Here is a 26333-nt window from a genome sequence, read left to right as displayed (position 1 = left end):
AATAAGCCCTAGTTACAGAGTCTCAGGCACCTGCATTGTAAGTCTCATGGGGAAGGTACAAGATGGCCTCACTACAAGGCCATGCCCCTTGCCAAGCCCAAGTGCCTCAGATGCCTAGGCTACCCAACAGCCTGCTGGCTCTATGTACTTTAAAAAGCTGTCTTTTAAGCAGGCTTGGTCCTCCCTTTGGGCTATCTTTTAAGCTATGGTGAGCATTTTTAAAATTATGATATCTAACTGTAACGTAGGTTTAACATGTTGTTGCCGCCCTGAGCCCTTCTGGGATGGGCAGGATATGAAACCAAAAGTAAAAATGAATTTTAATTTTTTTAACAGCATACCCATGAGCCTTTGCTAAGTATGCAAATTATAATCTCCAGAGGACTTCACACAGTGTTTTCATGTAGATGTTGAAAAGCAAAGGGGACAAAGGGGGCAAAGATGGAACTTTGTGGGATCCCATAGGCCAGCAGCTCTCAACCTGTGGGTGGCAAGCCCTTTGGGGGTCGAACAACCCTTTCACAGGGGTTGCCTAAGACTCTCTGCATCAGTGTTCTCCATCTGTAAAATGGATAAATGTTAGGGTTGGGGGTCACCACAACATGAGGAACTGTATTAAAGGGTCGCGGCATTAGGAAGGTTGAGAACCACTGCCATAGGCCAAAGGTCAACAGGCAGAGCAGCAGTCCCCCAACACTACTTTCTGAAACCTCCCTTCAGGTAGGACTAGAACCACCACAAAACAATTCCTCTCAACCCAGAAAGGTGTTCTAGAAGAATACCAGAACTAATGGTGCTGAAAGGTTTAGGACAGTGATGGGAAAACTTTTCAAGACAGAGTGCCCAAATTGCAACCCCAAACCCGTGTATTTATCGCAAAGTGCCAACACAGTATTTTAACCTAAATACTGAGGTTTTAGATTGGAAAAAACGGTTGGTTCCGAGGCGTGTGTTACTCAGGAGTAAGCTTGGTGGTAGTCAGTGGCTTGGCTTTGAAGCAACCGAGCAATTCTTCCAATGGGTGAATCATGACCCTAGGAGGTTTACTCAGAAGCAAGCTCCATTGTCAGCAACTGACAATGACTCCATTGTCAGCAACTGACAGCAACTTTACTCCCAGGTAAAGGATCGCACTTTAGTTCTTCGCATGAAAATCAGTGGGGTTTAACAGTGCTTAACAGGGTTACCTACACTGCTTCCCAAAACTAGGTCATAGGTATAATGCTAATAATCGAGCCCAGTGGCCCAGGCCAGCCTAGATGGGGGGGCACTCTGTTTGCACGTGCCCACAGAGAAGACTCTGAGTGCCGCCTCTGGCACCCGTGCCATAGGTTCGCCATCACTGGTTTAGGAGCATCAAAAGAGTCACTGATCCTCTGTCTATCTCCCAGTGCAGGTTCTTCACTTGGGCAACCAAGACTGTTTCGATCCCATACCCAGGCCTGAAACCTGGTTGGAAAGGATCTAAACAATGTGCTTCATCCAGAAATGCTGGAAGCTGGGCAGACACCAACTACTCACTCCCTCTGCTCAAGAATGGAGCATTTTCCTCAAAATGAACACCTCAAAACAAACCTCCTAGATCCTTTCTCTACAACTGCACACACCCTGTATCAGCATATCTGCACTTGCTCCATTTCCTCAGGGTCTAAAGTTATATACAAAAACTAACAGAGCTGCATTTTGGTCTTCTATGTACTAGTGTTTTTAACTCGCACTGGAAGATTTCCCAGGCTGAGTGTCCTGTGTCATCTACAAAGCAGGGCAATCAGAAGAGAGAACATTGAGCTATCAGGGAAGAGACAGAAAATGAATTTTAGACAATTCAAATGGTATCTTTGGAAAAGTGGAGAGAAATCTGTTCATGGACCCTTGAAGGCTGTCATCAGAAACTATCGGGCACATTATTTGTTGCTTATTATCTTAATTGGAAGGGCCATGAATCTGACACATCTTGTTTTTACTCGAAAAAGCAATGTACTATGCAGCATCATGAACAAAGCTAGGGACATTTTATTTACATTCCACCACCCCAGGGAGGACCTAAAGATGCTTAACATCATTATCCCATCCTCTGTTTTGTCCTCACAACAATCCTGTGAAGTAGGTTAGGATGAGAATGTATGACTGTCCCAAGGTCACCCAGTAAGTTTCCATGGCACAAGTAAAGGTTTGAACCTGGATTTCCTAGATACTTTAATCACTGCACCACACTGCCTTTCATGGCTGGTGTGGCTTTAGACATAACTATACTCATCATATCTTTAATGTAGATTTATATTGCAAGATCCCCAATGGGAGTGTTGTGTTCATTGTGGGTAAGGTCTTGATGCAGAAATAGAATTCAGACTCCAACATGAGAATTTTGTAATGTAGTTCAGAAGTCTTCAACTCTAAGTTCAGGATCCTTAGTTTGGGTCACAGAGTCCCATCTGCTGGTTTGCAAGCCCCCATAGAGGTGCCATCCTGACCTGAATAGCTTAGGAGAGTCTGATCTCATCATATTAGAAACAAAGCAGGGTTAACCCTGGCTGGTATTTGGATGGGAGACCTCCAGGGCCATGACACAGAGACAGGCAATGGCAAACCATCTCTGAACATCTCTCACCTTGTAAACTTCACCAGAGGTCGCTGTAAGTCAATGGTGATGACAGCAAAAAAAAAAGAGAGAGAGAGAGAGAGCTGCCCATCTTTTTTGCTGCCTTTTGGAAGGACCTCCTACTAGTGTGAATGGACACAGAATGAAGGCGCCATGTTTTCTATCTCTCTTGGCACTCACACTGAGAGAAGAAGCACAGCAAGGCAAAGTCAGCCAGGAGCAGAAAGGGTTCTTTCACAGCTCTGACCTTTGGCTTCTTCCTCACAACAGCACAACTCTTACTACCTAGCTTGTAGGGTGGATTCTATGCCTATCCTCCCACTCCACTGAGTAAAGTTAATGTATTTGTTAAAATATTTATACCTCCATCTTTCTTTTTGATTCAGGTTTGAAGACTGTCTCCAGTGTAAGGAACCTTCCTCTAAATTAAGTGGCTCTTCCAGTGGAGGAAGACCCACAAACTGGAGGAAGTATCCTTATGCCTCTGTGTTTCCTATTCCTGGTTCTCTTGGTCTGCTGCCCATAGCCCTGGCCTCAATATTAATAAGGTTATAATTCTGACTTCCCCACTTCCTGTCACATGACTTTAACACATTTAATGTTGCATAAATGTTCATGGACAATCTACTTCATCAGGGGCATGAAATGTATCTGCCATTACACTTCTAAAATATATATTTTCTGAATGACTTTGTTATACTGCTCAATCTTGTAAAAAAATTATAAAAGTCGAGACATTGCATTTTTAAAACTACTACCATAACTCTCTAAAGACAAACAAAACTATCCTCTGTGGCATCCCCTCTGCCCACTCCCAGTCAATGTTCTAGCTATTGGACTGTCCATTAGCCAAAATGGTTCTAAGAATGTGCTGGCATTCCTTCAGCACATCTTTGGATGCCAGAAGCTCTATTGGGGAAGGGGGAAATCAAGGAAAATCACTTTCTCTTTTTCTCTGATTGCTCTATTCATTTTACTTTTAGCCTGAACCATCCAGTATGGACTACTTTTAGAAAGTGGACTAGGAAGCATTATTGATCTGACCCAACAATGTCATACAGGAGTTAGGTCCAATCAAAAATAATGAAAGGTGAAAACCTGACCAAGCTGCCCCATCCTGGCGGTCACCATTAGCTTCATAATCAGAAACAAGAGTCAGAAAGAGCCAAAGGACTATACTGGAGCTGAAATTATGTTTGGGGCTAGAGAGAATTGGGGGAGGACAAATGTAATTATTACTCAAATGCATGCACACAAGCACACATGTATAAAGCCAGAGAGTTCCCATTCTTCACCCCAACTGTTGCACATCTCAACATGTAGCTGACTGGGCAAGATACATTGGCTTTTATTAAAGAGCTACATTCTAGAAATGACAAGCAGAGTGCATGCAAAACAAATGCAGCTACCATTGTACATTGGGTTACCATAGTCTAAACTGGTCAATTGGGTGTGAAAAGTGCTGTCAAATCACAGTCAACTTATGGGAATCCTTTATGGAGTTTTTCAAGGCAAGAGGCATTCAGAGGTGGTTTGCCATTTGCCTTTATATGGCAACCTTAGTATTCCATGGTGATCTCCCATCCAAGTACAAACACTGCTTAGCTTCTGAGATCTGATGAGATCAGGCTAGCCAGAGCCAATCCAAGTCAAGGCTGATCTATTTAGAAGTTCCATTCTATTAAATGAAGCTTTCTTTTAGGATTACACTCTGTCTGGGTATAGACAGTTAGAGCCATTTTACATAGATGATTACCTAACTGAAGGAAGAGTACAGTCAGATCAGTGATGAACCCAAGAGATTTAATTATCCAATTCTGTTTCTTTTCATTGTGAGTCTACCTTAACAGGCAGCCCAATCCAGAGTGAGAGGGGGCAGGCCCAGAGGTGGGATCCAACCAGTTCTCACTAGAGAAGTGGTTACTAATTTTTTCTGAGTGCCGAGAAGGGGTTATTAAAGCAACCTCTCTGCCCAATAGGGACTGGAGGTGCATGTGAGCGGCGGCGCCACTGTTTGAATCCCACCACCTGTTATTAAAATTTTTGGATCCCACCACTGGGCGGGCCCCTCTCTGGAGCCATTGCAGCCCTGTGCCAGCATGGGTGTCCACTCTACCGGCACAAGGGACAAATACACTGGCGGATGGGCAACTTAACCGGGCTCCCAGATACCACACAGCTCTGTGGCGCTCAACCTGGAAGCCGCCATTTGTCTCTAAGCCTGCCAGTGCAAAAAGCTGTGTTGGCATCGCCAGGGGCTGGAGCCAAATGTGGATGGCTTCCATTGCCCGCCCAGCCCGTTTACTGGCAGAGCTGGCATTGGAGATACATCACCTTTTCTGTGGCGTATCTCTGTTATTCCCTATGGGGGATGCTTGGAGGGCTCTCTCTCTCTCTTTTTGGCCTTTCCACACTGCAGGAAAGTCCTTCAGAGAGAGTGGGGAGACACTGGAGCGGTGCTATCCCTGCCCACCAGTCCAATCTGGATCAGGCTGATAGGTTCCTAGAAAAGATCACCACATACGGAAAATATTGTGCTCTCAGAAAAAAGAGAAGGCAAAGAGTAACATGTGTCTGTGAGAGAGAAAGGTTGTATGGACATGGACATAAAAGTAGAGGAAGGGATGTTAATGAGCAGAAAAGGCCAACATTTAAATTTACATGGTAAGAGGGGCTGCGGGTCAGTGGTGAAGCATCTCTTTTGCAAGCAGAAAATCCTCAAAAGATCAGGCAATAAAAGTAAGTGATGTCAAACAGGTATTTTGAGACACCCAAGAGTTGCTGCCGGCTAGAACAGACAGTACAGATATTGATAGACCAATAGTCTGATTTACTACATGGCAGCTTCTTGTGTTCATGCCATACAAGACAGTTTGGGAACGATCTAAATACCATAACAAAGAAAGTCAAAGAATGAAGCACAAATGGGCACTGCCATTTCTGCCGGATTGGCCATCAGTACTGATATTCTCACAGACATTTTGAAAAAGCACCGTTCTGTGCTATCATTTAATAATTATCAATTACATTAATAGATGCAGAGTTGTGTTCTGCATTGTTGTAACGGCTGCCCTTTCTTAGTGTGTGGTGTTCAATAAACCCCTACCAAAATGGCAGAGGGACAGAGTGCCCTATAAGTCCAATACTGGTGCCATTCAACTGCTGAGCAGCAATGAAGTTGCAATAATTATGCATAATTTGGCCAGTAACTATTCACCCTTCAGGATCTCACAGTTTCAGTGATTATATAATCTTTGGGGTGTTAAAGGTCTTTCTCCCAGCTCCTGTTAACCTTCAAGGGCTCTTTCAAAATCCATTTCCCAGAATTCCCTTTGAAATAATGGACCATAATTATGTGATTCATCAAAACTCCTCATTTCCATGTGGAGCTCTGTTCTAGCCAGAGCCGTATTTTTTTAAAAGAACGAGATCTGATAGTATGGCACTATTATCGTCCCACAGCTATAATTAGAGGGATCTATGGCAAAAGTTATACTCTCTGTGAGTAGTGCTAAAACTTGCATTACATTATCATAAGGAAATTTTTTCTTCACCAGTCTGGACTACTGTGCTGATTTCTACATTACAGAGCATGCATGTTGGGTCCAAGGGTTCCCATCCCATGTCCTGCACAACAGTCCCAATATATGAGTTCCCCATGTGTGCGGTCTCTGATTTGCATCCAGATTGTGAAATGTATGGAAAGGGGCTTCAGCTTCCTTCCTTCCTGATGCTGTGTTCCTGACCTGAAATGAGCCTTGGGTGCACTTTCTGGTCTCCTGAGAAATTCCCATGAAAACTCATTGGTTTGCCAAATGGAGCAACAGTGCCCCCCACTGATCAGTTCAGGTGCAGAAGAGGGGCAGGCTGACACCCCGTCTCCAGTCATGATCCAGGCATAGCATGAATGCAGAATGCAGAAAACAGGATGAGGACCTCAGAGCAAACCTATGTACTGTTGTAATGTGGAAAGTGGTCTGAAATCAGCACAAAATGGTATTTTTGGATGGGCCTAATGCCACACAGAGAGTAAATACTATGTACTTACTTTATCCTGACTGCGACCCACTATACATTTGCTGCACAGAAAGGGTCTAAGTCTAGGTGATCTGCAATGGCTGCCCATTAGGGTTGGAGATTCGGCCAGTCCAAATCCGAATTTTTACCGAATGTGCACTGATTCGGACGGATTCGGACGAGGAGGGGCCGAATCTGAACTGTCCGAATCCTAACAGATCCGAATCCATGGGATTCGGATCACTGTAGCCACAGGGCGTTTTTTATTTTGGGGTTTTTTTCATTGTTGAGTTTGCAGGCGCGCATTTTAAACATATCAGTAACTGTAATTTTAGGGTATCATTAGGAGACTGTTCTGAGTGATATTCTCCAAGTTTGGTGAGGTTTAGTTTCTAGGGGGCCAAAGTTATGGGACTCAAAAGGGGTGTCCCTATCTCCCATCTCTTCCAATGGGAACTAAGGAGATGAGGGCTACCCTTTGAGGGGTCCATAATCTTGGCCCCTGAACCAACCACACCAGTCTTGAGGGTATCATCAGGACAGTCTCCTGGATGATACACTGAAATATTGGTACCGATATCTACGTTAATGCACCTCTGCAGGCACCCCCCCAGAATTTCTGTAACAAGATTTTGTTCTGTAGTGATTCTTAGCTGCATTGTTGTCAATAGAAATTTCTGGATAGAGGGTTGTGGAGCGCACATTTTCATGAACTCATCAAAACTCTTCATGAGTCTTCAGGAGAGTTTGATGACACCATCCAGGTTTGGGGAACTCTTACTCAGGGGAAGTGGGAGATGGACCTCACCCTTTTGGGTCCTTATAATTAAATCTCCTGAAGCAAAATTCCCAAACCCGGATGGTGCTTCATCCAGAGACTCTCCTGAAGGATACCCTGAAAGTTTTGTGACCATACCTTCAGAAATGTGCACTTCACAGCCCTTCTACTGTAATAATTCCCCATTGACAGCAATACAGCCAAGTCAACAAGAACAAAGAATCTTTGGGCAAATTTCTGGGGGTGCCCGTGTGGGGACGATTTTGAGTAGATGTGACGTAAGCACCAAATCATCAGGGTATCATCAGGTGCATCTGTCCGATAAGTTAAGTTCACCAAGTTTGCGCAGTTTGGTTCAGGTATGGACCTCGTAAGGTGCAACTTATCCCCATTGTTTCCAGTGGTAGCTGATAGGGATGGGGCTACACCTTTGAGTAGTCCATAACTTTGGCTCCCCTTAACTGTAAACTGCAAGAATTAGTCTTTTGGGGTATCATCAGGACAGTCTCCTCGGACGATGGGCCCCTGAAAGTTTAGGTCACTAGCTTTAAAAAAATGCTGGTTTGCATGTTTCACCGCCACTCACTCCTGTTAAGGCTTCATGTGCAGGAGCGGTGAAACATGAAAACCGAATTTTTAGCTAGTGGCACTACCTTTATGGGTATCATCTGGAGACTGTCCTGATGACACCCCCCAAGCTTGGTACAGTTTGGTTCAGGGGGCAAAGCTATGGACCCCTCAAAGGGGCTCTCATCCCCCCCATTGTTTCCAATGAGAGCTAAGGAGATGGTGGTTGGCTGTACTTACATTTGAGGGTCCATAACTTTGGCCCCCCTAAACCAAACTGCAATTAAGCTTAGGGGTACATCAGGACAGTCTCCTGATGATACCCCTGATATTTTGGTGCTGATATGTCTAAAAATGCGGCCTGTAGGCACCCCCCCCAAAATTTGCCCAAGATTCTTTTTTCTGCAGTGACTTCTTCTGCATTGCTGTCAAATGGGGAATTTCTGGTGAGGGCTGTGGGGTGCACATTTATCAAGCAGCCACAAAATGTTCACTAGGTATCTTCAGTGAGAAAGTCTTTGATGACACCATCCAGGTTTGAGGAACTTTGGCTTATGGGGCAGCGGGAGATGGACCCTACCCATAACATTGAACCCCTTGAAGCAACGGGTCACTCAAACCTGGATAAGCCCAAGAAGAGACTCTCTCCTGAAGACACCACCCTGGAAAGTTTTGTGGGTTTACTTCATGAGAAATGTGCACTCCACAGCCCTCCCACACAGAAATTTCCCCATTGGCTGCAATGGAGCCAGCCAGCCAATTACAGAGCACAGGTGAATCTGGGGAAATTGTTTGGGTGACTAAGTGAGGGTGCAGTTTTAGAGCTACTGTCACCAGAATTCCCCAGGGTATTATATCGGCATTGTCCCTATGATAATTCCACAGCCAGAGTTTGGTGAAGTTCAGGGGGTTCAAAGCATGGACCTAAAAGTGTAGCCCCCATTTCCTGTTAGCCTCCCATTGGAAACAATGGGGATGGGCACTCCCTTTGAGGGCTGGTCAATAACTTTGCCCCCCCCCCTGAACCAAACTGCACCAAACTTGGGGAGAATCATCAGGACAGTCTCCAGATGATATCCCGAAAGTTTAGTGCTGCTAGCTTTAAAATTGCACCCCCTGCAGGCCAAAACGTGTAAAAACACCAAAAAATTCAAAAAAATAATAAAACGGACCCGAATTTTTCGGATTTACCCGAATTTTCGGGCATATCCGAATCGGCTATGATTCGGATTCGGGCATACAAATCATTTTATGCCCCAAAATACCCAAATCTGAATTTTACCGAATTTTTTTAGTATTGACCAACCCTACTGCCCATCTGTTTCTAGGCACAATTCAAAATCTTAACATCCTGAATGATTTGAGGCCAGGATACCTGAAGGACCATCTCCTCCTATACCATCCAGCCCACCAGTTCAGATCTGCCTCTCAAGCCCTGTTCTCTGGGCTCCTGCCTTCAGATGTGAGGCTGGTGGCGACTTGTAACAGGGCATTTTCTGTGGAGGCACCTCACCTCCGGAACACCCTTCCCCTTTGGGATTTACCTAGCACCAGACTTTTAACTTCGGTAGGTGTTTTATTTTATCAACTTTTTAATAGTCTCCTTCTGTTTTATGGATTGTTTTTATGACGCTTGTGTTTTAATACTGTGGTTTTTCATTTTGGAAATACTGTTAAGCCACCTCGAACAGAAGTCTGAAGAGGTAGTGAAGAAATATTCGAAACGAATAAATAAATAGGGGAAAAAAACAGCTTGCACTTCTCAGCATATTTCTTGCTTTGTACATTGCCTCCCCATGGAAACTGCATAGTTCTTGAACAGCTTCCTGCCAGTGCACATAATGTGTCTACATCCTGACTACATATGTTGTTTGGCGGTGCTTCTCACATCCCTTCCTCAAACAGAGCAGAAGACAGAAGAGAAAGGGGAGGGGAAGAGCATAATGAATGCGTTTTACTGTTCCTGAATTTTGTGTAAATTTTTCACCATGCCAACATGAAGCTTTGAAAATTCAGTGGTAAGACATTGTAAAGTGTGGCTTTGCAGGGGAACTTGAATAGGCAGGGAATCCATCACACCATCAATTATTATCACACACTAGCGGGCCCGGCCATGCGTTGCTGTGGCTCAGTCTGGTGAAATGGAAAGGAAAGAAAAGGGGAAGCGAACGGTTCGAACATGTGTCATTGCACAATGTTTACAAGGGAGGGGAGGGGCAAGGGGCCCCTCACTCCCCTCCCTCTCTCCCGTTCCCTTGCATGGCACCCTGCCCCGTCCCTCCCTAACGTTCCCCTTCCTCTGCTAGGATGGGTGGGCCATGTCCAGGTGGCGGACCCTGTCTCTTTCACTCCCTTTCCTTGCAGGCGAATTACCTAGCTTAAAACACGCTGGGAGGCATGAGCTACGTTGTGTTCAAATTTCAGAGCGTTTGGTCCAGCAAACCGGACCCTCCCTCATCTTCCCCTTCCTCCACTAAGGTGGGTGGGCCATGTACAGATGGCAGGTCCCATCTTTTTCACTCCAGATGGCAGCAGTTTTCAAGAAAGGCATGGTTGTTTCCCTTGTATCAGAGGGTGTTGCTTTGACGGCCAGCAGATGGTGCTGTTGCGGAACAGAACTGTGGTTCCAACTGTCACAGGTGTGGCATGTACACAATAACTGGCACAGTTATGACATGCACACAACAGGAGGTGTGGAAACAGTATGGAAACCTGGCTGCACGCGAATGCGACGTTGTGTGAAAATTTCAAAGCAATCGGTCCAGTAGTTTGGGAGATTACCTGTCAGCAGAAAAAGGCACTGATAGATTTATATATATATAGATTATCACTTAATCTTAAAACAGTTTTGTGAAAAAGAGGTGGCTTTGCCTAACTACACTGAAATCTTTTCAATCCATGACAACTAGTGCATCAGGAAGCATCAGAAGGACCTGGCTGGTCTCTTTCCTTCAGATTTGTTTTCCATTTGAAAGGAGGATGTTAAAACCACCAGTACCATCAACAGGAAAAACATTCAAGCTTGTTTCCTGAAGGCTGACAACCTCCAGGTGGATCCTGGAGATTTCCCAGAATTACATGAGACCTCCAGATGACAGAGATCAGTTTCCCCGGAGAAAATGGCTGCTTTGGTGAGCGCACTCTGTGGCTTTATAACTCCACCACCACCAAACCCTCCTCTGCTCAGGCTTCACCAGCAATTTCCTAACCTGGAGTTGACAACTCTGTTTCCCCACCTACACCCTGACTCTTTGGAGGCCTTTTTTCCCTGTGATATTCCAAATCTGTGGTGCAGCTTTAAGAAGCATATTATTAAAAAAAATACTGGGTGCCATGTGATTATCGAGCTGCAGTACTTAAATTGGTTAAAGAAATCATTTTGGAAAACATTTTTCATACAATGGATGCCATATATTAAACAGTTCCCTTTACGATAGCTAAGGCCTAGGAATCAATATGGCTGCAATTGTCAACAGACTGCAGAAGAACCCGGATCTCTATTTGTGGGATTAATTCAGAGGTGGGATCCAACCAGTTCTCACCACTTCTCTAGAAGTGGTTACTATTTTTTTCTGAGTGCCAAGAAGGGGTTACTAAAGCAACCTCCCTGCCCAATAGGGACTGGAGGTGCGTGTGTGCGGCGCCGCCACTGTTTGAATCCCACCACCATCGGAACCTGTTATTAAAATTTTTGGATCCCACCACTGGATTAATTGGTTAGTTTTCTTTGTGTTGCTGTTAAACGCTAATGGCCCAATCTAGAAAGGGAAAGCGGATTGACTCATGGATGTGGTGCGGGCTTGCTATGGTGGATTTGCCCTCTCTGGGGCACTTACCCAAGTGGAGGGGTAAAAATGCTGGTACCACGATGCTCCAGGATGCCTAAATGTGGCACTAGACACTCCATCAATGCTGTTGCGCTGTAGCTGGGCCTGTCAGTGCAGCAGAGGCAGGACAGAGGCATTCCCAGGGGTCCAGCTGATATTAGTCCGCTTCCATTGGGCTTCCAGCCTCGAAACACCACCTCACCAGCCTTGGACTTATGCCATAAAAATGTGGCATACACCTATTTTCCCTTATGGAAGTTTTTCAGTGGCTGGGTTTTTTTATTTTTTGCGTTGCCGCATCACTGGGAAGCCCATTAAGAGACAGCTCGGCAGCATGGTAGCAGCCTTCCCTGGTCACCAGCCACTCTGGATTGGGCTGCAATAGATTTATCTTTTTCAGAATGTGCAGGTTGACCTCCTGTTAACAGGAGACTATTGCTGCAGATGGCAGTTAGTACTGGTTAAGCTTTGGGAAAAGTAAACAGCACTGACATAGCCCTGAAAGGACTTTAAAATCAGGAAGCAGCTTTGGAACATTTTCATACACGAGGCTTAATCAATTTTGAGCCTCCCTTATGCCATCAAGATGAACATCGGAACATTCTAAAGATGGACAAGAAAGGCATTTGTAATGCAAATAAGAATTCTGGGCTAATGCTGGTTTTACATTCACATTATAGACCACAACAAATGTTTTAAGCCTCATGTGTGAAAATAGTCTTGAATTCAATTCCTGGTACATGCTGACAGGAGCTTTGCCAGCCTGGATCAGCTGGGGCAGCTTGGATATTTCTTCAGCTTGCTGAAATAGTTCTCCTGTCCTGTCATTCTCCGAAAATCCTCTCCATAACGTCCACGTTAGTATTTGGCAACATTTCAGGATTGGAAGTCCTCAAACACCACTGCTTTGCCTTCATATGGAGATATTTACTGATGAGATGAACAAGACCCTCACACAGCAAAAATGAGAGGCTTCTGACTGGCAAGAGAGAGTTTTGTTAGCCATCAACACATCAGTTGACTTTGCAGATATTTCATCTGTTATGTGGTACCAGGGGAACCAGAACAGAAAAAGAAGTAAACTATTTGATGTAATAAAGGGGAGGTACGGGCCCAAAAGTGCAAAGAGACATGCCCTCAGCTGTGAAATAAAGGAGACACCCAATGAGCTTGGGGAGTGGCAGAAGGAAAGAGGCTATTTCACTTCATATTTAAAATATGGCGCTTTGTCAGCTAGATTGGCTTTGACAAGGCCCAGTTGGGAACAGTTCAAACACTCCTAAGCAAAGGAAGATCCCGTTGCAAATGCCAAAATGGACCAGGCAAGAGTCTACCAGCAAAGTTGCAATACATTCGGAACAGATGGCTGGCACAGCCTTGTGCCCAAAGAATGGAAGACTTTGCCCAGGAAGGGATGTGTGTGATTAAGTGGGCTGTGTTGCTCGCTCAAGAAGCAACCTTTTATAGAGGCAATATATGATCCTCAAGCCAGGTTTAATTAAGACTTTGTACCCCAAAATCTGGGGCTCACCCTGAGTAATTTTCAAGCATGTTTCCAGCCACAACACCTTCCAAATAGCTGCATAGACAGGCCTCCAATTAATATGTCTTGGGTATGCTGGGCTAGCCTAGAAAACACTGAATGTTCAGTTTCAATCCGAAGACAAGTTTTCCCTGTGGACCCACAAAAGCCAAAGCACTTCTGAAAACATTGCAAGACTTTAATATAGAGTGGGTTTTTGGTGGCTGGGCCTCAGCCAATTCAAAGGGTGGGGATTAGCATCTGCCATATTTTTAGCTTTGATTCGAATGCTACATTCGGGGCTTTACATTTGTTTACACTTTGTTACCTGTATTTAATTGTCCATATATGGCAAACAAGATTGTAAATAAATATAATCTTAACATGTGATCTTGTTCATTTAAAAGCTGGTGTAAAATGGTAAGAATGCTGGACTTGAAGCAGGAAAAGCCATGTTCAATTTCTCACAACCATAAATTTTACTGAAAATATATATATACAGTCTGTATATATATATATACAGTCTGCTCTTCCCTTATTATCTGTGTCATTTAGTTTGGCCCTATTGGGTGGAGCTCTTGTTTTAGTTCTCACTTCCTGCATGATAGCTAAAGTTGATGGCTGTAAGAGTTGAGCCAGTGTAGTGTAGTGGTAGACTCTAATCTGGACAACCGGGTTTGATTCTCTACTCATCCATATAAGTGGTGGACTCTTATCTGCTGAGCTGGATTTGTTTTCCCACTCCTGCACATGAAGCCTGCTGGGTGACCTTAGGCTAGTCACAGTTCTCTCAGAACTCCCTCAGCCCCACTTACCTCATAAGGTCTCTGTTGTGGGGAGAGAAAGGGAGAAGTTTGCAAGCTGCTTTGAGATTTCTTTTGGTTGAGAAAAGCGGCTTATAACTCCAAACTTCTTTTCTTCTCCTTTTGTAAATAAAACACTGCTGTTTTGGACCAGTTTGTCTCTGAAAATGACTGACTATCACCTTTCTGTGAAACCTACAGGCCTAGCTCAAGGAAGGGAATTCCTGGATTGACTTATAATACATGAGAGATCCAAGAAACCCAAACCAACATTGTGCTCTCTCAAGCCTTCCCAGAAGACTGTCTACAGTGGCAGGCCAATTGCACATGCTTTTATACTGCAGGCAAAGATCATTCCCAAGCACTAACTGGGGATAACCCCAAGGCAGATTTTGTTTAGGCTGACCTTTGAAAGATATGTTAGGAGTTTTCTAGCACAGTCTTAATGGACCCCAAAAGTCTGGCAAGACCAAGACACTACAGATGTTATTAGAAGTGCGCTAAACAGGCCAAGTGAAAGCCTAGGAGGGAAACCTAGGCTAGGTTTCAACTCAGCCAGCTGAGCACATGTTCAGAATTACATGCTGCCTTCTTTGCATGCGACTCTGCGTGTACTAGTGAGAAAAAGGGCAGTGCAACTCAGACGCCAGAGAAAGACAGAGACACGCACATGCAAACATGCTCCACATTTTTCAGAGTTACTCCAGGGCATGTCTGAGATCTGAATATGCATTCTCACAGTTAGCATGATGCAATCGAGCTCTTCGAGGGCAACCGGTGCCTGAGAGTATATGTAGCTTTGTAGCACAACTGTACATATTCAGGATCTACTGAAGTCTCTGTTGCACATATCTGAGTATATATCTGACTCGATATGCCCTATTTGGAGAGAGAAAAGGCTGTGATAGGTTCCAAACTATAAAGTTGACCAGAACAGCTGTAAGTCTCCTTCTACTCTCTGCTGCACACTCGCACATCCCTCTAGCCTCAGAACTTGGCCAATGCCAGTCAATTCAGAGGAATTTAGCATGGTCTTCTAACCAATCTCATTTGGGGTGGGGGAAGAGTTGCCTTTTAGGGGAGTTTTACAGTAAGAATGGGAACAAGAGTATCATGGCTTCATCAGTATTCAGTTTCAGAGCTCAAGGGCTGCAGCTCATCACTCTTGATGTACATAAAATGGAAACCAGGTTTCTTTGAGTGTGTCAGATAGTTAACAACTTTAATGTGGCACTTGGTCCTTAGGGGCTTGGTCCTAGGGGCTTTGCTTCATGACCGTGTAACCCCTATGTAAAAATGGGATGACCCACAAAGGGTGAAAAGAAGCAGAAGGCTGCAGAACTCATGAGGTTGCAGGAAGCAAGGCTACCAGACTGGGACCTTGATTGATTTTTATAAGCCCTGAACACCTTGTTTAAGGTAACTGCAATGTTGTTGGGAACTAGTGGGAAGGGAGTTGTTTATTTTTGCTATATTGTAAATGTTAGAATTTATTGCTTCAGGGTTTTGGTGTATGTAATTGGTGAGAGTTCTTTTGGGGACCTTCATCATCTTGAATCCAGTTCACCATGCCTCTGGAGTCTCCATGAGCCAACCACCGGCAGGAAGAATGGACTTGGCATTATCAGACTGTAATTGGAAGGTCTTGGAATGAAACTTCAACAGGACCTTGGAGTGTTGAAGTTAAATGTTAATGTTTGATAAGCGTCATATGTTAAAAGTAAACCATTTTGTTTAAAAGTTAGTTGTTGCAAACTCCTCCCAGGTTCTGCCCCACAGAACCCACAAGCTGAGGTTACAACCACACACAAGTGTTTGCCAGGTTCCCCATGATTATCAGCAAGAGTCGTGAGCTCCAGGCTGGGCAACATGAGGTGGTTTGGGGATGGAGCCTGGGGAAGACAGGGACTTCAGTGAGTACAATGCCAGAGTCCATTTTCTCCAGGGAAACTGATGTTTGTAGTCTGAAGATGAGCTGTAAATCCGGGGGATCCCCACATCTCACCTGGAGGTTTGCAACCCTACAGCACACTTCTGTAGAAAAGTGGCGTTCCTCAGAGTTCATCAGCAGAGTTACAGTAGTAAAACTAATCCTGTCTAGGTTCTATCCATGTTCTTGTCAGGATCTCAGCATCTTCAGCTTGGATATGACAGTCATCTGCTCTATAATAGGATTAGTGTCACCGGGTAATATTGGGAGGAAAATATGTACACTTATACTTTTTGGGGACCTTTTAGAGAAAAATTCAACTGGAATTTGCTGGGAAACTGAATAGTTTTTAAATATTCCAAGCAGAGAACATGGAGTTTTCAAATAGTTAATCATAAACATACTTTAAGCAAAACAAAAAATCTTTTTAGGTTTCTAGCACAGGCTATGCACTGGAGGCACTGGGGCCAATAGCTAGAGCAGCATAGCAGATGACTGAGAAATCAGTTTTATGTATTTTATTAAAACATTTTCTGTCTTTAAATATAGTTTAAAGGGAGTTCAAGCAGCTAGCCACTTGCACTCCCTTTAAACAATGTTTAAAGAAAGAAGAAAACAAACTAAGGAATCCAACACACACACACACATACACATACACACACATACACATACACACACACACGGGATTCGGCGGCATTCAAGGATCATTTAAAGGGAGTTCAAACTTCCTTTAAACTATTTTTTATTTTATATACCACCCTTCCCCCGATCCCCGAATGCCGCTGAATCCGGGGGGGGGGGGCACTTTGCAGCATGTGTGCTCCAATCAGGGTCAGGAAACCAAGGGTCTCTCTGGTCTCCCTCCCTTGCAAAGTTGCATTAGGAAGGGAAGGGTATGAACTTGCTTCAGGGAGGCCCGTTATGAATACACATGGTAAATGTCTTGGCTAATCAGGCTCTACGTTATGAGCTCACTAAGTAGTCTTAGGCAAGTCATTCTCACAATCTGCAATATGGCAAAAATAACACCAGCCTCCTTTGCAGGGTTGTATGAGGATTTCTGCTATAATTATGTCAAAAGCTTTCTACACTGTAAAGGGTGATACAAATGCTTAGAGCTATTAGTAGTAGTACAAGCACACAACACCTTTGATAACAGCCAGCATGGTTCCTTCTGGTAGCTCGGAAGAGCTTTTGCCGCTGACTTCCTAACCTGGGAAAATGCTGAAGTTGTGGTTTATTTCTAGAATCCTCCAGTAGATTCCAGGAAATTCCAGTTAATTACATGGGAGGGGGTGTGGGAGTAGGGGAACCCTAATAGACTCTGGGCACTCTGTATGAATAGGAAGGTGAGGATAAGGCCTCCAAGCTCTTTATGTGTTAAGGAAACTTAACCCTATTGGCTGGGAGCCAGGAACTTTTCATGTGGATTTCGAGCCTCCGCCAGGAGATTCTTGGGTGCTAGAAAGAGCCTTTAATTTAAACCAGGTGCCTCTGAAAGAAAAACACTTCATGAAAGGCAAAAACTTGGTCTCATTCCCTCAAAACAAAAGGGCAATCACGCACATTTTGACTAAAATATTCCCTTTTTGGAACACAGCTCTGTGCTTTAAACAAACTTGCTGAAACCTCATCCATTTGGACAATCTGCATGAAACTGAGACTACCAATATTTCTGGAGCCAGAAAAAAAATATTTGAGCAGAGTGCCAGCTGAGTCCGCCCAAAGCTGTGGAGCAAAAAACCTTACAGTTTGGAAAGCGCACAGGCTGGCAGGAAACAAAGGAAAGTGGGTTTTGTGGCATTCTTTTGTTGCTGCCGTCTGCAAAACTTAACACTGCAAGTGCTGCCGGGAGCTGAGACTGCTACAGAGCACAACAAGGGCACTGCCCACACACCCGATTTACCATGTGGACAGCAAGGCAGCTCGTGGTAGCTGATGTCAGGCCTTTATTTACAATATTTGTTCTTTAATCTGGAAGTGATATGATGGTGGATTGTGCTGAGGGACGTTTCCTCCCACGCATGAATTCCTGGATGATCTCAGAATACACAAGGCTGCCTCCATGAATACAGAAAAGGGAATGAAGCGTCTACATATCTTGGCAGTGCTAGACTAGCAGCACCATGTATCCCAAGCACCCACGCTGGGCCCGCAGAGTAGCGGCTCCACGGGCCTGGCAAAGCCCTCAACCCTCCACCCAACAATCCGAACTCCACCCTCCCCCACCTTAACCTTATTAATAATAACCTTCCCTCCACCCCAAGCCTCACTTTTTCACCCTCCTTCATCCAAAACCTTACCTTTCCACCCTCCCCCTATCCCAATACCCACATTGCCACTCTCCCCCACCCAAGCCACACCTTGCCCCCCTCCCACCAGGCCACATGTTCTAACCCTCCCCCACCCTAATACTCACCTAGCCACCCTCCCCCACAGCCACCCCAAACCTCCCCCACCAGAACCCTCAACTTTCTGACCTCTCCACAACCAAAGTCACACAATTCCCCTTAACACAATCCACCACCCAAGCCTCACCTTGCCACCCTCCGCACATCCCAAGCCACACCTCTCCACCCCCAAGCCACAGACCCAGAACCAGGTAAGAGGCACGTGTCGTGCTGGGAACAAGAGGGAGGGCCTACAGCCCCACTAAAGCCCACTGCAGCGGAAATGCTTCCTCTTCCAAGTTCCACCCTTTCCTAGGGCCCATTGCATCTCCCCAGCAATGGGCAAGTTATCAGGTAATTTATAGTCTAGACCTTCCCTTCCTGTTTTCAACAGATTTTTTTCACAAATTACAAATTGCTTTCCTAGTCCAAACACCATGGAAGTAGGGGAGAACCTTGGAAATCTCACTTGTTAGAGTAATTCAGATCCAGACAAATCACCTTCTCTTTGTATCTTAGTAAGTGTATGCCAAGTTAGGCTTTTATATGCAAGACTAATCACAGCACCAGTTTTAAAAAAATAAAAATACTTTTGGTTGTGGTGGGTTTTCCGGGTTGCGTGGCCGTGGTCTGGTGGATCTTGCTCCTAACATTTTGCCTCAGATGCAGGCGAAACGTTAGGAACAAGGTCCACCTGACCACGGCCACACAGCCCGGAAAACCCACCACAACCAGTTGAATCTGGCCATGAAAGCCTTCAGCAATACAAAAATACTTTTAGTTGTGTCATGAAAAGCAGTAGCCATGTTTGCCAAGGGTGGGGTGGCCTCTCCAACCATCCCTCCTCTGGACTTGATGGCATTATAACTCACTAGTGTTCCTCCCTTCCTCAAATCCAGACTTCTCCAGGCTCTACTCCCAAATCTCCAGAAATTTCCCAATCCAGAACTGGCAGTCCTGAGTCCCCTCTATTAGTGGGCTTCACCAGGTGTAAAACCAGGCTCGAAGCATCAGGACCCAGGCAAAACAGACAATCAAGGGAGCTGGCAAGAAACCAATAATGTCTTTCCAATGCAGCAATCTTACTTGTTCCTAACTTCAGGACCCAGCCCTCCCAGGGCAGACTCACCTTTCTTGAGAAAGGATCTTCTTTCATTGCTAGCAGCCTGCCACCCAGCTCCTAGAAGAAGAGCAATACCCTGCCTTGGGACAGCCTTATGTTAACTTTCCCAAGGCCCTTTCGCTTCTGTGGCTATTGGCGAAACTTTTCCCTCCAGTGACATCAGGTCTAATCCCAGGCTAAAAGGTAGGCCTTGCTGTATGTTTTCCTCAGAGCTTACATTTCACAGTTGGAAAATTCCTGGAGGTTTGGGGATACAGTCTGGTGAGGGGAGCAGAGTTGCCAACACCAGGTTGGAAAATACTTGGGAGATTTTGGGGGTGGAGCCTGAGGAAAGCAGAGGTTGGGTGGGAAGGGAGTTCAATAGGGTATAATGGCAGTTGTAATCTCAGGGAATCTCCAGCCACCACCAGGAGCTTGGCAATTCTAGGAGAGGAGGATTTGGGATGGGAAGTAATCTCAGCAGGGCAAAATGCTATGGAGTCCAAAGCAACCATTTTCTCCAGAGGAATTGATCCCTGTACTCTAGAAGCTTCCTCTCCATGAACCAGCCTTGAGGCCAGGAACAGGAAGGCAGCATATAATCAGTGACACAGGGACATAGATTCAGGACTTGTGCAAACAATTTCTGAGCAGAGGAAAATAAAATGGATGATACACATATCCTATCATTTCCCCATAAGGCCACATTAAATGGGAGGAAAAATAACCTTGCGTTTGCAGATTCAGGGCTGTGTTCTTGCTCATACATTTCTCAGCCACCTTATTAACTTCTTTCCTTGAGGTCTGACTACCTCAAAAGTATAGCAGAATCTCTTTTCTACACCTTGTGCTCACACACAAAAGCTCTGAGATTCTCTATTTAAAAGTTGTTCTATAACTTTCTGACTGCCTGTCAAGGCATTTAGCCTCTGAACATTTTCAGACTGCAAATTCACTTTGTAAAACTGTACATTTTACACAGATGCCCTGGGTGAAGCCTTTCATCACACAATAGGAAAACAAAGTTCTTTATTATGTTCACTACTATATAGATATTTTCCATCCTCATTCCACTTTATTTGTTCTGTTCATATTTAAGGAGGTGGAAATATGTGCACAATAATCTTTGTCTCAATTGTTCTGTAAGCAGGAAGATGAATTTTTTTTTCTTGAGAACTAAGTTATAACTTACCCAGCTAGGACAATGAAAAAATCCAGACGATTCCATGTGTCTCCCAGGTAGCACTTCTTCCCAAAAATCCCTAGTGCAATCATCTTGATTATCATTTCCACAGCAAAGAAGGCAAAGATAAAGTCATCAAAATTCTGGAAAATATAGAAATGGAACAATAAAGTGTATCTAGTGATTGGGATCTAGATGTTGAATCAGCAATAATTTACTACCTGGGGGATCTGATATCAAGGAAGTTATCATTTTACACATTATTCTGTAGGCAGGATAAACTTCGTAAACTTTGTTACCCATCTTCAAAGAGAAGAGCAGCTACAAAACTATTGTATTAATGGGACAGGGAGGAGGGGAAAATATGAGAACCACACTAAAATGTGTGGTGCCAAAAGTCCACTTTGAGTCCTCCACCAGGAGTAGGAGAAGAATACTTGTTTGGATCTTCTAGAAAGTTTTGTAAATAAATAGATTCTTGTTAAGAACAGAATGTTAGCGAGTAGATCTGCATTACATTTCCACAGTATAACACAAAAGTAGAAAATGCCTGTACCTGGAGAATCTTGCAGCGTGGGGAATCACAGCCTGTATCTTCACATGGATGAAACATGCCCAGTGTGACACAGTTCAGGAGAATCACCAGCATGCTGGCCCTTTCAAACCAGGTGCACAGGCAATTTGTCAAGGAAAACAACCAACATTTCAGAAGACAAGTTCAGAAGAAACAGCCACTAGCTCCAAAAACATCACATTATTAGGCATCAGGGAAATAATGAAGGTCTGTGCGTGGTGCTGGTGGTGGTGGAAACAGATGAAAAATCTAGCTTGTTTTCCTTATGTCCTTTTTCTTGGAAAGTAAAATATTCCACATACTGGCTACAGTTCTACACACTGTCTGGCAGCATGCGTGACTTCCAGAGGTCAAATAGCAGTATTCCCATATTTACCACAATCACAGAAAATAATTCATACTATTATTCAGACTGTATAACAAACTCTTCCCAGTATTTATTCACAAGTTGTACTATCATCTAGTTCATACAGGTACCATTTCTGATTGCCTTTTATTGAAGTTTCAAGCACTTTTAAGTATTACAGACTTAAAATGACAACCAGTGTTGCTAAGCAACATGAAGATGTTAACTGTTTCAGTTTCTCCAGGACAGGCCTCATTTTGTTTAGAAATTCTGTTTGGGTGACTGCAGAAGAAAATATTAGCCTGTTTTGTTGCTGCTGCTGATCTAAACTATGTTTGACTAGAGGTGAACTCAGTGAATACTCTATTATTGCCAACTCCTTCATAGCAAATTATTTTCTCACCTGAGTAAAGCAGTGTCTTATTGACCAAAGAGAAGACATATTTCAATTATTAAAGAGAATATTTGGACATTTAATACTGGATCATATAGCATAATAGAAACTATGCATTTTGTTTTGCTTATTTTAAATATTTGCCGCTCAAATCTTTAAAGTGATTCAAAATTAAAACATTGCACATTACAATAATAAATCCAAGGTTAAAACAATAAATGCCATATGAATCCCATAGAGATGCATAAAGCAGCTGATCAAAACAGACTAAGAAAAACAAACAGTAGAGAACATCAATAAAACAGTAATCAATCAACCAATAAAACCAGAGAAACCACAAGTTTAGCCATTAAATTTGGGGACGGGGGGGAAGGGCCTAATCAGGGACGTGAATTTTAGTAATGCCTCTACGTGATGAATGTGGCTTTGGAGGGCTGCCCTAATTTTTATTGCCACCACCTAACTTCAATAAATAAATGTGCAGTTTAAATCTCTAATAGAGCTGTACATGTATTAATTGTAACATGAAAAGTATGCACATCTAAAGAAAAGTAAATACTGCACACATATCATAGGTGAGTTCACTGTGACTTGTGAACAGGGGAAAAAATCATCTCTATAGTCACTGAAACAAGCAGACCTTAAAATCAGGAAAGATCATAATAGAGAGCCAGCATGGTGAGGGGGCTAAGAGCATATGGACTCTAATCTGCAGAACCGGATTTGAGGCCCCATTCTTCCACATGAGCAGTGAAGTCTTACCTGGTGAACCAGATGTGTTTCCCCAATCTACATATTCTTGCTGGGTGACCTTGGGCTAGCCACAGTTCTTCAGAACACTCTCAGCCCCACCTACCTCACAAGATGTCTGTTGTGGGGAGGGAAAGGGAAGGAGTTTGTAAGCCACTGAGTCTCCTTACAGGACAAAAAAAAGTGTGGGAGGGGTATAAATCCAAACTCTTCTTCCTTCAAAGACCTGAATAAGAGCTTCAGGATATTCTATCTATTTTTTACCTCACCCTTCTTCCAAGGAACTCAAAGCAGCATTTTAGTCTCACATCAACGAGGTATGATTGATTACACTGATTAACTGATCCCAAGGCTTCAGGGATCAGTGAGCGAGTATTTGTACCCAGGTTTCCCCAATCCTGGGCTGATGCTCTAACTATTATACTACACTACACTAGTGTGAGCAGATGTCCCGCTTTTGGTGGGACAGTCCCGCTTTTAAGCAATTTGTCCTGCCTCCCGCGGGGTTTTTTAAATCTCTCGATTTTTGGAAGGCTGCCGCATTGCCTTCTGGGGCGCTCCCCTTTTCCCACCCTGTCACAGGGTGGGAAACAGGGGAGCGCCCCAGAAGGCAGTGCAACAGCCTCTTGCGCACGCGGCCGCAGGGGCAGGAAACCGGGGATCACCCCAAAAGGCAGTGTGCTCCTGCGGCACTGCGGTGAAAATCTGGTCACCTTACACTACACTGATTCTCTCTGTGCACATAAATACAGCTGTTCTCCCTCCAAAACAAAATAATTTCCATTATGATTTAGATACCCAAACAGTTCACTATTAGTGAAGGATAGAAGGCTAGATTTTGTCTATTAAAAACAAATTGCACATACGGAAAAACTGTGGCTGTTCAATACGAATAAATTCTACAGATTAAGCAGAATTTCCATGTTTGTGATGTTTTAACAGTATGTGGTGGACTTGTCAAGGATCAGGCCTTCTCAATGAAATTCGTGATCCTTTGGGGTTCAACAGTTTGTCCAAGAGCCAACATAATGGACTGGATAAGATGTTGAACTTAGGTAGGATTTAGATGCTGCTCAGTTATGAAGTTCATTGAGTGAATCCTGAAATTTCATGGCCTCTGAGTTTTATGCACCTCATGGTGTTGCTACAAGGATAAAAAGGATCAGCAGCTGGGGAACCATTTATACCACTCTGAGTACCCTGGAAGAGTTAATTACAAATGCACCCCCCCCCCAAAAAAAAAGATATCAACAGGCATATGTAAGCAACAGGGTTGGAACCATGACTACAGGGGAATGTAAAAATGTCTGAGGTTCACAGGTCCTGCTTGAGTGCTGAAGGACATAAGCCACTGAGACCTCAACAGAAAATGTCTGATTTTTTTCTCCCATATTTATTTCAGGAACTAAACAGTAAATATAAAAGCTGAAACAATAAGATTCTGTGCGAGGAAATCAAATGTCTAAGAAGTTTAGGGTGTTTTCATAAAGTGAGACTAAGAATGTCAAATAGTCTGGAATTCATGACTTATGAGTGTTATTAAAGCAAAGCACACTGTGGAAGAGAACCATTCTAACCTAAATGTACACTCTAGTAACATTTGATTTACAGACACAGGAAATGCAAGAGATGATTTTAAGCCTTATTTTTCAAGTGGTCCTTAGACTCTTCTAACAATCACGATTCACTTCCTTCCTTCTCTGTGGGAGGTAAGTGCTGTTACAATGCATTCATAATTATGAGATGCCCTGAATTTAGGTATGTAAACGATGACAGGTTAAAATGATTTCCTACTATGAGTTTGGGTTATAATTAGAATAAGATTACTATAAAACAAGACAAAGCTGACCACTTTTTCTCCACTAACAAACCATGTTACTGTGATTTTTTGTAAAAAGGGAAACCAAACTTCGCCATTAAACAACAATCCCATATTTTGTTTTTTATGCCAATTCTACTCCCAGGAGCATTTTCTCTGAATAAAGTGGTTTTATTAGTTATTTCCAGTCCAAACTATGAGTAGCTGGAGCTTCCGGAATTTATCTTTTTGCCTATAAAAATGGGGGATTAAAAAAAATCCATTTGCTGGAACCCCCTTCTCTGACTTCTTTTCCAAAAAATCTAAGAGACTTCTAATTTTAGAGGGATTTTAAAAGATCCAAGGTGAGCAGAGCCAGGTTTCTATGTTTGGATAAATAAAACTGCATGAGCAGACCATGTAGGGAAGCTTCAAGTCTTGTTCTGAGCTAGAAGGATTTCTTTGTGTTCTAGTGGAATTTCCAGACACACAGGGCTATACGGGAATAAAGGTACAGATATCAAGCTAGGGTTTAGCATAGTGATACCCAATCCCCCTGTCTTTACAGCAAGAAGATGCTACTGAAGGATGCATTTAAACTAGAGCTGTCTCTTAACTGAAGAATGTTTAGCTGATTAATCATAAAAATGTTAGGTGATCCATTAATTCACCCATTAAATCAGACAAAATTTGCACACACACCACCAAAAGAAGAAGAAGAGTTTGGATTTATATCCCCCCTTTCTCTCCTGCAAGGAGACTCAAGGAGGCTTACAAGCTCCTTTCCCTCCCCAACAAACACCTTGTTAAGTCGTTGGGGCTGAGAGAGCTCCAAAGAACTGTGGTCGATTCCCCACTGAGGATTAGATGCGTGCTCATCACACAAAATATCCAGGTTTCCAGCAGAACTCCCCACTGCACCAGCGCCGAACATGCTTTCATCCCGTTTCTGACGCGCCCCCCAGCCCAGCATGTGTTATTTTAGAACCTGCAAGAAAGTGGACCTTTTCAAAAAACACGTGGGCAATCTGGAGCGGGGGTGTGAGTGAATCCAGATGCATGCACAGCCTTTTAAAAATTTCGCGGACCAGAGATCCATGTGGATACGAAGCAACATGGGGGCGGTTTTGACTGATTGACTCAGTAGAAGGCAATACAAAGCAGTTCTCCATGTCGTATCCACGTGGATCCAACTACATGGAGGCATGCGGAAACAGGGCTTCGCTTTTATCGCCAGTTTCTTTGTTTCTGCATAGGGTCGTTCTGCACATGCTCACAGAGACGTGGATCCGGAAGTTTGAAAATAAAATAAAAAATTCCCGCCCCAACACAATGTAACAGCCAATCAGGATAGCCCCTGAGTGGATCACGTATTCAATCCGCCTCAGTGGGGAATCCACCGTCTAACCCCATATGTCCCGAATAGGCCTCTGTGTTCGGCGGAGGCCAATTTGCTGGTAGTCCCCTGCCCCTCGTTGATGCAGCTGGCCTCTACCCGGGCCAGGGGTTTACAGCCCTGCCCCTGTCCTGGTGGAATGCTTTACCATCTGCTGTCTGGGCTCTGCGGGACCTTGATGAGTTCCGCAGGGCCTGTAAGACTGAGTTATTCCACCGGGCCTTTGGGGATGCCAGCCACAGACTGCCTGCCCCCTCTGAAGCCCCCACGACAGTTTTGCCATCTTCAGCATTGCCTGATTGCTGATTCCATCTATTTTTGGGCAATGCTGGCCCTCCTGGCCTTTGGGTTGGGCGC

The 26333-nt window shown here is 44.1% G+C and overlaps 1 protein-coding gene across 2 annotated transcripts in view; it reads right to left on the bottom strand.

Annotated features, from left to right (window-relative positions):
• CACNA1G (calcium voltage-gated channel subunit alpha1 G) overlaps positions 1-21381 on the bottom strand; it is a 268125-nt gene extending 246744 nt beyond the window's left edge. For both annotated transcript variants that reach the window (XM_048491901.1, XM_048491902.1), the window contains exons 1-2: positions 21275-21381; positions 20728-20861 (exon numbers count right to left, since the gene is read on the bottom strand). In XM_048491901.1, coding sequence (XP_048347858.1) covers positions 20728-20861; positions 21275-21367 — 227 coding nt within the window. In that variant the 5' untranslated portion in view covers positions 21368-21381. The remainder of the gene's footprint in view (positions 1-20727; positions 20862-21274) is intronic.
• Between the last annotated feature and the right edge of the window lie 4952 nt (positions 21382-26333).

Source organism: Sphaerodactylus townsendi, linkage group LG03 (genome assembly GCF_021028975.2).
Source record: "Sphaerodactylus townsendi isolate TG3544 linkage group LG03, MPM_Stown_v2.3, whole genome shotgun sequence".
NCBI lineage: Eukaryota > Metazoa > Chordata > Lepidosauria > Squamata > Sphaerodactylidae > Sphaerodactylus > Sphaerodactylus townsendi.
This window is presented reverse-complemented; position numbering and strand designations above follow the sequence as displayed.